Here is a 15,011-nt window from a genome sequence, read left to right as displayed (position 1 = left end):
TCCTTCACCCTGCCCCCCCCCCCCCTCGCCGGCCGATCTCTGTTCTTCTGTCTGCCCAGTCTCTACTTTAATTTACGACCCTATCTTATGAACTCCTAAACACCCTCCGATACCATACAATATCAAGTACTAGGCACAACATCCTAAACACCATACCCCATCAACACCCGACACCCTCCCCCTCCTCTCCAGCATCGCCCAGGTACTATAGTTATTAACCGACCATTACTTCTGCCAATATACACTTTAGTTATATAACTAATACACTAGCCACTAACCATCGCTGAACAGACCCACTTCTCGATACATAAACATAAGCACTGCTGTGTACCCCCGACCCCTCCTTATCACCGACATATCGACAACTGGCTGTCTGTTGTTTCCCCCCTCGCCCCCGATCGAGATCGCCCGACGGCACGAGAGCTCCGAGAGAAATCGGGCCCGCCGTTTATAGACCTAACGAACAAAGGAGGTTGGGCTCCTAACCTCCCTCATCCCTATCCTCCTCCACTTCTCCCCCCCAATTGCACGTTCTCTTGCTATACTCTCAATTTCAACTTCAGCACACGCATCCATCCCTTCCCCCTCCTTCTCCCTCTTTTCTTCTCCCTCTCATTTCTCCTTGTCTTCTTTTCCCCTCATATCTCCCCTCCATCTGGCTCTCGTCCTACTTATATTGCCTCTCTTCCTTCACCCTCTCCTCTCTCTTCTCTTTCTTCTCCAGAGGACTCCGTTGGCCTCCACCAGCTGCTAACCTCCTTATAAAATAAAATACCGTATCATATCGAAACACAACTCCCACTCTAACAACTAAGTCAATATCTCCCACCCTCCTTCCCCCCCCCACCAACACCAACCCCGGAACGAGGGTGCTTACTCACAATTATCCAAGATGTCGAAGTCCCACCCTCAAGCAACGCGACCATTACATATACTCTCTTGGAATGTACACGGCATGACGAGCTATGTTAAGCGGAAAAAGATACTGTCCTATCTTCAATCCAAAAAAACAGATATAGCTCGGATTCAAGAGACTCACCTTGACACCCTGGAATCCAGCAAACTTAAACGGGATTGGGTAGGGAGGGTTGCCTTCAGCTGCCGTCCAACGAGTCAGGAATCTGGAAGTAACGGGCCCCGCAAATGTGGAGTGGCAATACTAGTGCGTAAATCCCTCCCGGTCACTATCATTAAAACCTGGAATGATACGGAAGGAAGGTATATATTTGCTAAACTAAAACTAGGGGACACTGTTTTATGCATGGGATCCATTTACGCACCAACCGGCCCAAAACGCCCATTCCTTCTACAGCTAAATCGCCTCCTGACAGAAATCGGAACTACTCGATACATAATCGGGGGAGACTGGAATCTCGTCCAAGACGCCATAATGGATAGGACAGGCCCTGTTGATATATGTAACAATCACGACAGAGCGCTTCTGACAGACCTGACCACCGACGTCAGTCTAGTGGACTGCTGGAGAATACAACACCCGAAAGATAAGGAATATACTTTTCTATCCACCGTCCATGGCACCCGATCGCGTCTGGATTACTTCTTAGTATCACACACTGTAATCCCTCATATACAAGACACCTGCATCCTAGACAGCGGGCTCTCAGATCACTCCCCAATACTAATCCGGATCCAGGTGGGACTTTCCTTCTCTGGTCGAAAACCATGGCGATTGGCTGTACACAGATACCGCACTCCCCAAGGGAAGGAACAATTAAAAGCTCATGTAGGTACATACATGGCCGAGAATACAGGCACTGTATCCTCAAAAAGGATCCTATGGGCGGCAGCAAAAGCAACCCTAAGAGGGAATATGATGCGAGACGCAGCACTGGCCAACAAAGACAGAATAGCCCGCCAAACCACCTTAGAGACCACGATACAGGACCTCACTAAACAATATACCGCCCAACCATCCCCTAGGCTGCGACACGCCCTAGAACAGGCCCACATGGCACACAACAAACTCTATACATCTCAGGCGGAATACGCACTGCAAAAATTACGAGGCCGCCATTACGAACAAGGAGAAAAAGCATGTCGCCTCCTAGCGGCGCAGCTCCGACAAAGAGAGGCAGCCTCTGCCATTGCGGCCATAACATCTTCTTCAGGAGCAGTGCTAACTCGCCCACAAGACATTGTAAACGAGTTCGCCAAGTACTACCGACATTTGTACACTCCTGAAACAACGACAGATCAAACACAAATGGAGACATTTCTTACCGCGGCCAATCTACCTCGTCTGTCTGAGGCAGGCAGGGCCCTCTTAGACGGTAATATAAGCAAAGAAGAGATAACCCAAGTTATAACAAGCCTCCTCTACCATAAATCTCCAGGAGAAGACGGATTCCCTGCGGAATTCTATAAATGGGCTGGGGAGGAGGCAATAACCGCAGTACATGAAGCACTGACGGAAGCATGTCAAGAAGGCTCCCTGGGCGCTCTATCCAATAAAGCCACGATTGCCATCCTGCCTAAGCCAGGGAGGGACCCCCTTCTCCGTGGCAGTTACCGTCCTATCTCCCTTTTGAATGGGGATGTCAAACTCCTAGCCAGTGTTCTAGCAGCGCGGCTCCACAAGGTGATACCATCATTGATTCACAATACCCAAGTAGGATTTGTACCAGGCCGTACCTCCAGAAATCATATGCGAACTTTTTGCCATACACTGTTAGAATCCATACAATTACCTGACGAAGCCCTAGCCCTGTCCCTAGACGCGGAGAAAGCATTCGACCGCATTGAGTGGTCCTACCTATTCACAACCATGAAGCATTTTGGCCTGGGGGAACAATTTATCTCTAAAGTACGTTTATTATATGACCACCCCACAGCACAGGTTAACTGTGGGGGCATCATGTCAGACCCATTCCCTATTGGAAGGGGCACACGCCAGGGATGCCCCTTGTCGCCACTTCTATTTCTATTGGCCATGGAACCCCTAGCTGCCACCATACGAAAGTCTCACCAAATAAAAGGGATCCACATCACCGGGGGCATATCCAAAATCTATCTCTATGCAGACGACATTCTGTTAACAATGTCCGATTTAGAAACCTCGCTCCCAGCACTACTTTCCACTATAGAAGACTTCGCATCCCTATCCGGATATCGGGTAAATTGGGATAAAAGCGAGGCACTACCATTATCCCGCATAACGACGAGAGCAGCGATACATGGCCTCCAATTCAAATGGACCCAGACCCGCCTTAAATATTTAGGAACGTTCATTAACCGAGGTCTAGAACATATGGTCAGGGACAACATAGACCCCCTTATATCTAAAATGAAACAAGACTTTGCCAAATGGTCCCTACTAGGCCTGTCCATGTGGGGAAGGACACAGGCGCCCAAGACTGAAACCTGCAACAATACTGGCACGACGGCCCTACGGAGGATTAGGACTACCCTCGGTAGAACAATACTCTCTGGCCTTACAACTCTCTCAGCTAATATACACACTTCCGGATATAGCCGATCCACCGCAATGGGTGATCACAGAGAAACTCCTATATGGACAGTATACGGAGATGGGAGGAACATACGCCGACCATGTTCCCTTAGCTAACCCCATCCTCAAGGCTACAAACACAGCGTGGTGCAGAGCCCATCGACTACTAAGAGTACACCCCTCCCTGCATACTCAGGCTCCCATAGCAGGGAACAAAAGCATTAAAATAGGAGGGAATATTCTCAGATGGCCCCAATGGTCCGAGGCAGGTATCCACAATATATCTCACATAATCGATGGAGATAGCTTCTGCACATTCGCCTCCCTCCAGGAAGAATTCGGTATCCAAAGTAACCAGGAGTGGCGATATCTACAGCTCAAACACTGTATGCGGAGAACATTAGGAACCCCCCCCCGTGGATGCTCAAAACCTCACCCATCGTCACCTATCTTCAGAAATGGGGCCGACAAAAAGGCGTCATGGCTGGCCTCTATGCCGAATTAACTAACCACCTTTACTCTCAGCCTCTACTTGAACGACTACGCTTAAAATGGCAGGACACACTAGAGATAACCTACACGGACGAAGAATGGCCAGACATACTAGAAGCCCTCGACAGGGGCGTACGTGAAGCACGCCTGAAATTTTGCCTATTTAAAATCCTTCAGGGGTGGTACTGGACCCCCGTTAAACTCTTCAGGGCAGGGTTGATACCGCATGCGAACTGTTGGAGATGCACAGAGCCCTATTGTGACCAACTCCATATTCTATGCCACTGCCCAACGGTACAGTCCCTATGGGGCGCGGTAAGCCTCGCCTTATCGGACTCCATACAGATACCAAAACCGACCCCACCAGCATTTATCATTCTACATGACATTCGCCCGTATCCCTCCCTATCTCGGGCACATAAACGATTAATCCACAAGGCGCTTGCCACTGCCAAAATATGCATGCACTGGAGATCTAGCATTGCCCCCACACCGATAGAATGGATGACGGCCATGTATCAAACGGCTACCCATGAACGAGTGATTTATAACCTACAGGACCAAGCAGAACTATTTGCAGAGGTCTGGCGCCCATTCTTGATGAGACCATGAAGCGGCTGGTGGATGACCAACGGATGACCAATGGTCAATGATCAATGATTAGGGAATATCAATTACCAATCACCCTCTGGGAATCCTAGACCCCGGAAACATATTTAATCTCCTACTGTCCCTTCTCTCTCTCCCTAGCTACGCTCTCCTCTCCCCTTTCTCTCTTTTTTCTCTCTCTCTATCAACCCACAGGCCCCTAATTTTGACATATGCTCGAGACCCTGAACTACCCAACATAATAATACAAGTCGCTCCCTAACACAAACAAGGACGGAGAAATCAACTCATATAAGACGTAGACACTCTCTAACCCACCTCACCATATCTAACATACATACTATCTACCCCTAGATAGTAACTTGCTACAGACGGAGAAGTACAGAACGATTTACTCTTCGGCCTGAACAAGCTAGTCTCAGGATACAAAGACCCCCTGCCTACCCCGAGTCTCTTCATCTTACATCCCCCGCGATTACCCTTCCTCTTTCTCCCCCTTCTCTCCCACCCCCCATTTCATATGACTATTTCATCTCTCCCCTATATCAAGATCAACCCCCCCCACACAACCCTATCCTCGCTCCTCCTCCCCTTACCACCCCCCCACCTGTCTTCCTTTTCTCTTCAAAATAAGGGTACAAAACTCAACTATGCAACTGGGAATTTTTACTTGCCTGACAGTACATGCATATATGCTCACAATGGAAATAATTGTGGTAAAAGAACGAAAACAATGTTTTGAAAGCTAAACAGTTTATTTATATGCTGTATGTACCGCCTTATATATTCTTAATAAAACTTTTGAAACTTAAAAAAATAATAAAAAATAAAAAATAAGAAGGCACTGCGTTACTGGTAGAGGGATGCTGTGGCTCTCTGAAAGGAGAAGCAGCTCTGTATACCAATGCTGCAGAGGCCATGCAAAGGTAATCAGAAGAAGTTTGCACCGTTCATTCTTGATCTTCGCTAGAACTCTCGGTATGAAGAGAATGGAAGAAAAAGCGTAAGCATAAATTCCCGACCACGCTATAGAAAAAGCATTCCCCCAAGAGGCCGGATGGGGATCCCGACTTGCAAAGAATCAGCATTTTGCATGTTGTGGAGTGACGAAAAGGTCCAGGTTTGGCTTGCCCTATTGAGAGAAAATGCGATCTAGCACCCTCTGAACCAGTTCCCATTCGTGGTTAGATGTTGTCATCCTGCTGAGAGAGTCCGCTATGACATTCTGAGTTCCCAGTACATGCTCTGCCCGAAGACGCACTACTTGTAGGATGGACCAGTTCCAAATACATTGAGATTCTCGCGATAGGAGCAGAAATCTGGTCCCCCCCTGCTTGTAGATATAGTGCATCGTTGCAGTGTTCTTCGTACGAATGAGCACTGATAAGTCCCTTATCTTTGTAAGGAAAGCACGAAGCGCTAGGCAAACTGCCTTCAAGTCGAGATAACTGATATGGAAAAACATCTGATGTGGCTTCCACCTGTCTCTGCCTCGTAAGTCTTGGAGGAAGGCTCCCCATCCTTCCAGAGACGCGTCGGTAGTGATCACCAAGGGGCTGGTTGAAGAAGAAAAAAGAGACCCACTGACAGGTGAGTTCCCTGGGTCCACCATGACAGACATGTTATCGAGATTTTGTTACTTTGATTATATAATCGAAAGCCCCCTTGGACTGCGTCCACTGATTGTCCAGTTGCTCTTGAAGGGGTCGCATTCTGAGATGACAGAATGGCAGGAGGACATCATTCCTAATAGGGACTTGAAGAGGTGAACTGAAACAGACTCTTTTTGGAGCCAATCGGGCCAAGGAAATTTGTTTTTTCTGCCTCTCCCATGTAGGAGTTGCCTTGTTGCTGGATGTGTCCATAACTGCACCCAGAAATGTTATTCTTTTCAAGGACTGAAAAGCTGACTTGCTGCGGTTGATAGTTCGGCCTAATTTTCCAAACCATTCCACACAGGCCTCTGTCACTCTCTGCACCTGCGACTTGGACTTGGCTTTGATGAGCCAGTCATCCAGATGCAAACACTTGATGTTTGTGTCTCCTGAGAAAAGCTGCAACTGGAGCTAGGCAGTTGGTAAAAATTCTGGGGGCCGATTTCAGGCCGAAAGGAAGAACTTTGAATTGGAAATGCTCTTTGGCTACCGTGAATCTGTGATTTTTCCTGTGGGATGGATGTATAGGAATCTGGAAGCATGCGTCAAGGAGATCGAGAGTGGTCATAGTCTCCAGGATTGAGAAGGGAAAGAATATTGTTTAAAGTAATCATACGGAATGACTATTTTTTGAGCTAAGTATTCAGGTCTCTGAGATCCAAGATTGGACATCATTTCTTCAATTTCTTCTGGACCAGGAAGAAACGTGAATAAAACCGCTTCCTTTTGTCCTGATCTGGAACTCTTTCTATAGCTCCCTTCCAGGGCATTGTTTTGACTTCTTTTTTGAGAAGATTTAGGTGTTTTAAATTGCGTGGAGGAGGAGGTCTTGCTGATGGAATTCGCAGGAGTTCCAGAGTATGGCCAAATTGGATAAGGTTTAACACCCATCGGTCTGAAGTAATTTCTTGTCAATTGTGAAAATACTGGGAAATCTTTCCTCCTATTTTTGCATTTGAGGAAAGTCATTGCCTGCGTCCTGTTTCCTTTGCTTGCCTTCCTGCTCTTGACCTTTCGCGCGGCCCTAGTATATGCGGCCTGCGAAGGGTGCCTCTGTTGGTATTGAGGACAAAAGGACTGGTAAGCAGAGGAGAAAAAAGGATATTTATGGTGATGGAATCCTCCTCTGTAGAATGGATATCCCTGCCCTCTGGCACCCCGAAAGGGCTGTCTTCTAAATTGTAGGGTTCCAAGGGACTTGACTGTGTCCGTATCCGTTTTTATAGCCTGCAGAGCCTCATCAATATGTTTTCTGAAAAAGGGCTTCTCCACCAAAAGGTAAGTCGAGAATTTTGTTTTGCACTTAAGGTCTAAAAGAAGTCGCACTGAGCCAACCCTGCCTTCTTCAACAGCAGCACCTGCCAGCTGCTGAAACGCCTTGTTAGTGAGGTCCATTGCACAGTCAATAACCTCAGCGGAAGACCTTTCCCCTTCTTGCTAAATTTTACTTGCTCTGTCTTTGACTCTTTTGGGAGTTGGTCCAGCTAGGGAGCAATGTCTTCCCATATCTGCCTACTACTGCTAATGAATTAGACGCTCTTACCATAAGAGAAGACATCAAGGAGAAGTGTTTTCCTATGTTATCAAGTCTCCTCCTCTCCTTATCAGGCAGAGCAGAAATTGGTGCATAAGGATTCCTGGATCTGCGCTGCCTGAGTAATACCTGAGTCCAGTTTGGGGGGTCTGGTTAGGCAGACTGGGGAATCGTTGGGTGCCTTATACTTCTTATCTATGTGAGGCAAGACTGCAGTAACAGTAGCAGGATTTTTCATTACATTGAGCCCCTCATCCTATATGTAGTCTCCTATGGGCATTGATTTTACACATTTTTGGTAGGGTTCCTTATAATCATAAAGAAAGCAATCCATCTGCTTTGTTGGCATAGGTAGTGCAAATCTCTTTGTGGCCCGTTCTAATAAACTGTGAAATCCTACGATGTCACCTGGAGGGGAGTCCACTGGGACAGGGAAAGGCAAAGCTGGAGAAGGTATTTGATAATCATCCCACTTCGCCACTATGTCTGGCAACTCCCCCTCTTCTCTGTCGTCATCTGATGTTGACAGATCTTGTGCTGGAACGGATATAGGTGTATGGGGAGGTACGTCTAATGGCAATACCCGAAACCTCACAGGTTTGGAAGTAGGTGGTGCTGATGAGAGATGCCTGCTGTGCCTCAGTGCTGACTGGTGGAAATATCGCTCTGTACTCCTCTAGCATTAATTGCTAGTTGGAGATAAGAGATCAAGGCATAGGAAACATTTGCTAATGGTAGGAATACTGTTCTCTCCAGGTGAATAGTAGGATCTAGGATCATACTGATTATCATTGTCCAAGTTCTGGCAACTCTGAAGGGATCAGAGCAAATCCAAATGGCTCTTCCTCTTCCGAGTGATCCTCTTCCAAAAGGTGCCTAGGGTGATACCTTACTTGGAGACATGTGTGATGGGGACAGTAATTTAGATTTTGTATTTTTTTAATCTTTTCTGTCGTCAACGGTATCGTCGACGGAGTCATCGGTGGTGTCAGCTGTAACGATGGTGTGATCCTTGTCAACGAGGCGGTCGTCGGCGGTAGAAAGGTAGCCGACGACAATAGTTTTGTTGTCGCTTTCGTCAACGGAGGCGAGGAGATGGATATTTTAACGTGACGGCGTGACAGAAAGGGCCGTCGACTATGGCGTAGTTGAGGTAAGCACATTGGAAGTACTGCATGCCATGTAAATTGTCATCGTAGTAGAGGTCGGTGACGATGCCATACACACTTCTCGACACTGTCGCTGACGATGTCATCGGCAATGATGTCATCGTCGTCGTAGTTTTGCCAGATTATTTCTTGAATGAATGCTGAACTGTATGAAGTGGTGTAGGAAGCTCAGAATAAGCTTTTAATGACGTTCTGACGAGGCAGAACACTCTTTTCTCTCTCTATGGGAGGATGCAGACCTCCTGTGAGGAGAATTAGAAGGGCTGTGAGCTTTATAAGACCCTTGTTAAGTCTTTTTTAAAGCTTTCAGAGGCTGCTCCTCAGAACGATGAGCTTGAGGTGATCTGTCCCTTTTATAAGTTTTCCTTGAGAATGTAGACGACTCCTCACTATCAGAACCAGAAACATGGTTTTGTTCTGGATTTTAACTTTTGGAGCCAAATGAGCAGCCTTCCCTCCCTGTCCTTAAGGGTTTTGTTAGAAAATGTCCTGCACACCTTATAATCCTTTGCAGAATGGTCTGGATAAAGGCAATATATGCAGCCCTTGTGTGGATCCTCGAAATTAAGCCTCTTCTTACCACAGGACTTACAGGCTCTGAAGAGACTTTTCTTCTCCTTGTCAGACATGCTGATTTACTGAAAAACTAGGTTTCCTCTAGACCAGAAAAGAGGTTTCAAAGCTTTCAACTGGTAGAAGCAATATTCAGGGGGAATAAAAAACTAGAACATACTTTTTGAAAATTGTGACTGAGTAGAGCTCAGTGGAGACTCCCTAGCACAACGTGCGGTAGAAAATCTGAGGGACTGGAACTTCTCACAGGAGTGTTCTAGAGAGAAGGGCAGCATGATGATTTATTTTCTCAAATCAACAAGGATAGATTACTAAAGTGGGAGGCCTTAGGCCTTCATACTCTATAGTTATCATTGCATTGCTATTGTGATGTACAGGGGACTCCCATCTCGACAACGGGGAACGATTCAAGCTAGTGAATCTACAAAAGTTCCAATACTGGAATAACATATTGTGATGTACTATCCGAACTACTTTGTTCGTACATTAGAAGTACAGCTCTAACGGCTGAAATGCTGTTAAGAAAACACCAGCAGCATTAGCACCTAACCAATGATTTAATCACTGTGTTAGATGAGCAAAATTCAATAACAATGAACTAATAACTACAAACTCAATCAATAAGTGTAAGGTGCTTGTCCACTGTTCAACTTTCTAATTTGGAACTTTTCAATGACTACTAGATGTCACGTCACTAGCCATTGGGTACATAACTAAGAGATCTGAAAAGTTGGTAGAAGATACAGCTAGTTCATTAATGATGAGGTTCAGGTTCCTAGCCTAGATATCAACCACAAGGTACAGGAGTGATATACTGAAAATCTACCAGTCAACAAAAGGCAGAAATCCCAAAAGCTGCCTTCTCCTTAGAATTCTAGTGCACAAGGACCAAGTCCCATCAATGTGCATTAGATTCAGTACTAAATTATCCACTAGTATAGCTCAAGAAACAAGCTATATCATTACCCACGAGGAACAAGGCCAAGAGTGCAGAGTCCAGTTTGTGTTCCATGAGGAAGTCCAAGGCCATGCACACCCATAAGGGCATCTGTGGAGTTCGAGATGTTACGCCTTTCAGTTCAATGGACATCCTGGTTAGAAAGCAATAACTGCACATTCCTATAGTCCTCTACATGTAATATTAGCTAAAGGTGCTCATACACTAAAGCACATCGTTGCCGTGATGTGCATACCGGAATTCTATAAAAAAAGACCAGTGACATAGAACAAGAAAAAAGAATAGCAGAGCACACCGAGTAATGATTATGTAAACATATCAAAGGCCAATTCTGGCTTAAAGAAAATACTGTGAGTTTCTGGTGGTTCTTAAAATGATATTTTAAATTAACAACAATGGTGTTGGTTCTCTTATTATGATATACAAACCAATTATTTTATACATACAAAATTGTATTAAAGACATTACATATTATTTTAAAATACAGGCACTATATCAAGTTTGAGACAATATCTTGAGACTTATGAATATATGGACGATTAAGCCTTGAAGATGTCCGGTTTTGGACGAAACATGTGTCGGCTGATGCTCCATGATCATCATAAGAATATACAAAGTTCTGACAGATGCAATTCTGAAACTCACAGTATTTTCTTTAAGTCAGAATTGGCCTTTGATATGTTTACATAATCATTACAGTAAAGTTTCACACTGCTCCCGGTCAATGACCTGCGGGGGATGAGATAATATATGTCTTGGACCAGGTCAAGTCTGCCTTAGCAGCAGAATTCGCCATGTTGGCAAAAAGACTGGACAAAATGGAGCATATGTGTAGGGATGTGCTGCACCGTGTGAGTGTGGAACACAAGCGAGTAAGGAAAATGGGTACCCAGACGGATATGGATCTACCAGCTGGGAGGAGGGCCATTATTACTAACCGAATAGGGAAGGGGGCTATGCAGGGGACCCACACCAATCATGCATAGCAGGCTGGTTTGATTCAGGGGAATCTGAGTTTAAACCTTGGAAGGGACAACTCCCCACATAGTCAAGAGGGGGAACCGAATAAGCAAGTTCCTGCCGGCTTCCTCCTGCCCCTACGTTGTGGTACTATCAGGGGTACCTGTATTAAAGCCAACCCAAAGGGAGCTCCAGGAAGATCTAATGCCTGCATTGGCTCACATGAAATAGGAATTATCCCCCTGCATTGGTGAGTGGCATTTACCTATCACCTTCCTAAACCAAAACTGAAAGCAGTGGTTTCCTATGACAATTCTCACCATCAATAAGAAAAGTGTTACCAATAAAGGTGAGGCAGATGTTTCTGTTTTCTTTGCCATAATGAGTGGGTAAGTGAGAGAGGCAGGGCAGAAAAATATTATAAAGACAAAGAGGTGCCATTTCCCACCATATTTAAAGAATAATTTCTGCAGGTCGTCCTCCGTACAGCTGTATGGAAGATTTCTCACAAACAGCCTTCCAGACTCGGACACATCCTCTTCCTCCTCATTGTCCTTCTTCTCCCTCTTCTGCCAGGGCTTGTCCTTAACTGCTCGTGTTAATTTGTTCTCCAGAGATCGCTCATCTCGAAACACCTCTATATAGCGCCCACCTAGGGTAAAGGGAAAACAAAACAAATCAGCAGCAGTATGCAGACCGCTGTGACCAAAGGGTAAACTCATCAATGCATCAACCTATTCAAGCATGTCAGTGGAGATAAAATCCTTTAAAGATAGGCTTGTCTGCATCTGAGTAACAGTAATGCACTCTTTATGATGCAGGTTTATCCTTATGGTTTTCAAAAATTATACTAGCAATTTTAATTTTAAAATAATTTGCGTTTTTTCTGTGTAATTTTATTTGGGTTAACACTGAGAAGATGCCATGCTTCAAGGACGCAAGTATCCCTTTTATGTAGACTCCAGCACAGGGGACCTCTAGACACTTGGACAACCATGCGTGTAGAGGCTGCTGCCCCTTTATTTAAATCCTCTGAGGAAGGAAAGAAAGATGAAAAAAGGTACAAATGATCAGCAGCCATGGGAGCCCATAGTAAACTTTCAACATGGCTACATTGGGCACATTGAGGTAAGGCTTCCAAAATTCCAGTCAGAGGAGGATACAATATATCTTGCGGAGCCCAAACTAGTGAAATGTTTGCTACCAATGGAGTCAAAGAAGCATCTGAAGTCTGCAGGAGCAGATCAACACTGGCATTTTGCAGGGGCAAAGCAATAGTGGCCCAATCTGTGGGAAAAACAAGACTTGCAGCCTGCAGAAGACATGGGCAGCCTTCGGAGGCAGAACAAAAGAAGAAAATTAGAGCATGGACATGTGGAAAATACTGTGTTAGTATGAAAATGTCATAGTTTACTTCCTTGCTATGCATTGTAACCCTGTTGTTAATTATAACTATGGTGTTAGAGATTCTGCATCACTTATCCGTTGATCAAAACAGTGGTTAATTCCTCTAAGTCATCATGACACAGTCACTACTCCCTCCCTTCTCTTGGATGCTGCGAGTACCACTTACCCATGTAGTCATTGCTTTTCTTAAGAGCTTTCTGAACTTCCTCTTCACTGCTAAAATCCACATATATGTAACCTGCAAGTAGTCAAAGACAAACAAACTACATAAGCTTCAGAAGAATAGAGACAACATAATGGTCTATGTTTTGCACAGAACTAGAAAGGGATCCTTGCTTCCGACCTTTCAGAGTTGTCTTGCATACATAAAACTCCCAGACACACTGGAGTAAATTCCAATATTATCACTGCACCCTCTTTTTAAAAAGGTATATTGTCTACTAAGCATTTAAGACGCCCTCAGCACCCTCTTACAAAGAAATAAAGGGAAAAAACTCCATAGTGCACGCTACAAGCTGAAAGAGAGGGAGGAAATCCTGTTACTAAGTATTATGAAACAAGACAACCTATTCACTTTAACTAATGCCATACTACAAATCAGTTGAATTAAAAATGGTTTGAGAGGGAACAGATTTATCAAGCCTTTAAGGAAACACATCACAATAGGTAACTTAATGTTGGGTGGTTGGGTGTACGGGAAAGACCAAACTTACTGATAAATAACCTTTACTACTGCACATTCTTGATATGCCAAAGACAAATCAAAGGACAAAATATCTAACAGCTGGACTTGCAGAGGTTCTGCCCTGCGGCAATACACCAGGTTACAAATTTGTCCCTGCGCCCAGCATAATTAAATTAATGAAAGGGAGCCTACTAGACAGGATGACATCCACAGCTTCAGTTGGCAAATCAAACACCAGTTTAGGTGAAAGACTCTGCCCTGCTGCTGCAACTTAAGATCCTCCAGAAGTGGCAGCCAGATCAATAGGCTGATGCACATGCTCAAACACTATTGGTACCACACTCTCCTGGCTGAATCCGGGGCCACTGAGATGATTCCTGATTTTCTTCAGAACTCTAGGCAGGAGAGGCAGAGGTAGGAAGACTTATTGGTGTCCCATGTTTAGCTACTGACAACATGTATCTCCTTGTGAGTGTCTCTGCAGAAAGTCCAATGTGCTAAAGTTTGGACACCAAATATTATCAACAGTGGCGAAGAGATTTAAGCCAGGATTCTCCCAATTATCAGAAGATGTCATGTGCCATCTCAGGGTGCAACTGCCATTCATGTTCTGCCAGGCACTCGTCACCACGTCAGCTCTGTGTGGGGAAGGTTAAGGTGTCTGCTGCTGCTCCAATTGCAGTCAAGCATACATCACTGCAGATTGCATGTAATCTCCTTCGAAACCTGAATTCCATCTGACAAGTTACGTTGATGCTGGGCCCATTGAGATTTCAGATTATACTACAGAGGCCGCATATGCCACATAACACAGTCCGCAAGCAGTGTGCAGGAGGCTAACATGCCAAGAAGTCTCAGACCTGCTCTCACCAAGATCCAAGCCCAAAACATTGGGATCATAGCCCATAGATCCTGGGCTCATTGAAATGGAGGAAAGGCCCTGAACTGCACCGTGTCCAAGACAGATACTTTAAAAGGAAACTTCTGTGAAGGAGTCAGCAGTGACATTAGCTCACTGATCGAGAACCCCAATGATGTCAGGAGATTGCTTGAGGTCTGTAGGGGGTCTATGACTGAATTCGCGAGACCGTCTTCAACAGTCATCAAGGGTGGGAAAAACTGTTATTGTCAACATCCGAAGATGGATAGCAACCACTGCCATCACATTTGTGAATACCCTAGGGAACAACAGTGGATCGGGGATCATAGCACATTGGGGGGAACATGGCAGCAAGCTAGGGTAGAGGGTCGGGTTCTCTTACCTTTGGGAGTTGCTGTGCGTTTTTACCACATTGTTGCTTGCTGACTCTCCTTTTCTACAGCTCATCAACAGCTTCCAGGTATGATTTGGCCCCCCCTTGATACTCAGCTTTGATCCTGACATTTCATTCTACGCTGTTACAGCAGGGAGAGCTGCACTGGTTTACAGCCGACGGGAAACTTCGGGGGTTGAGGGCCACACAGCAAGCCCTCTTGTGGCACAGCATCGGCGCTGGCAGG

At 45.4% G+C, this 15,011-nt stretch overlaps 1 protein-coding gene across 1 annotated transcript in view; it reads right to left on the bottom strand.

The window, feature by feature from the left end:
- The window catches only part of RBM19 (RNA binding motif protein 19), a 478,795-nt gene that overhangs the window by 354,673 nt on the left and 109,111 nt on the right, over window positions 1–15,011 (bottom strand). The window contains exons 9-10 of the mRNA XM_069214526.1: window positions 12,993–13,064; window positions 11,868–12,071 (exon numbers count right to left, since the gene is read on the bottom strand). Coding sequence (XP_069070627.1) covers window positions 11,868–12,071; window positions 12,993–13,064 — 276 coding nt within the window. The remainder of the gene's footprint in view (window positions 1–11,867; window positions 12,072–12,992; window positions 13,065–15,011) is intronic.

This window comes from Pleurodeles waltl, chromosome 11, assembly GCF_031143425.1.
Source record: "Pleurodeles waltl isolate 20211129_DDA chromosome 11, aPleWal1.hap1.20221129, whole genome shotgun sequence".
In the NCBI taxonomy this organism is placed as follows: Eukaryota; Metazoa; Chordata; class Amphibia; order Caudata; family Salamandridae; genus Pleurodeles; species Pleurodeles waltl.
This window is presented reverse-complemented; position numbering and strand designations above follow the sequence as displayed.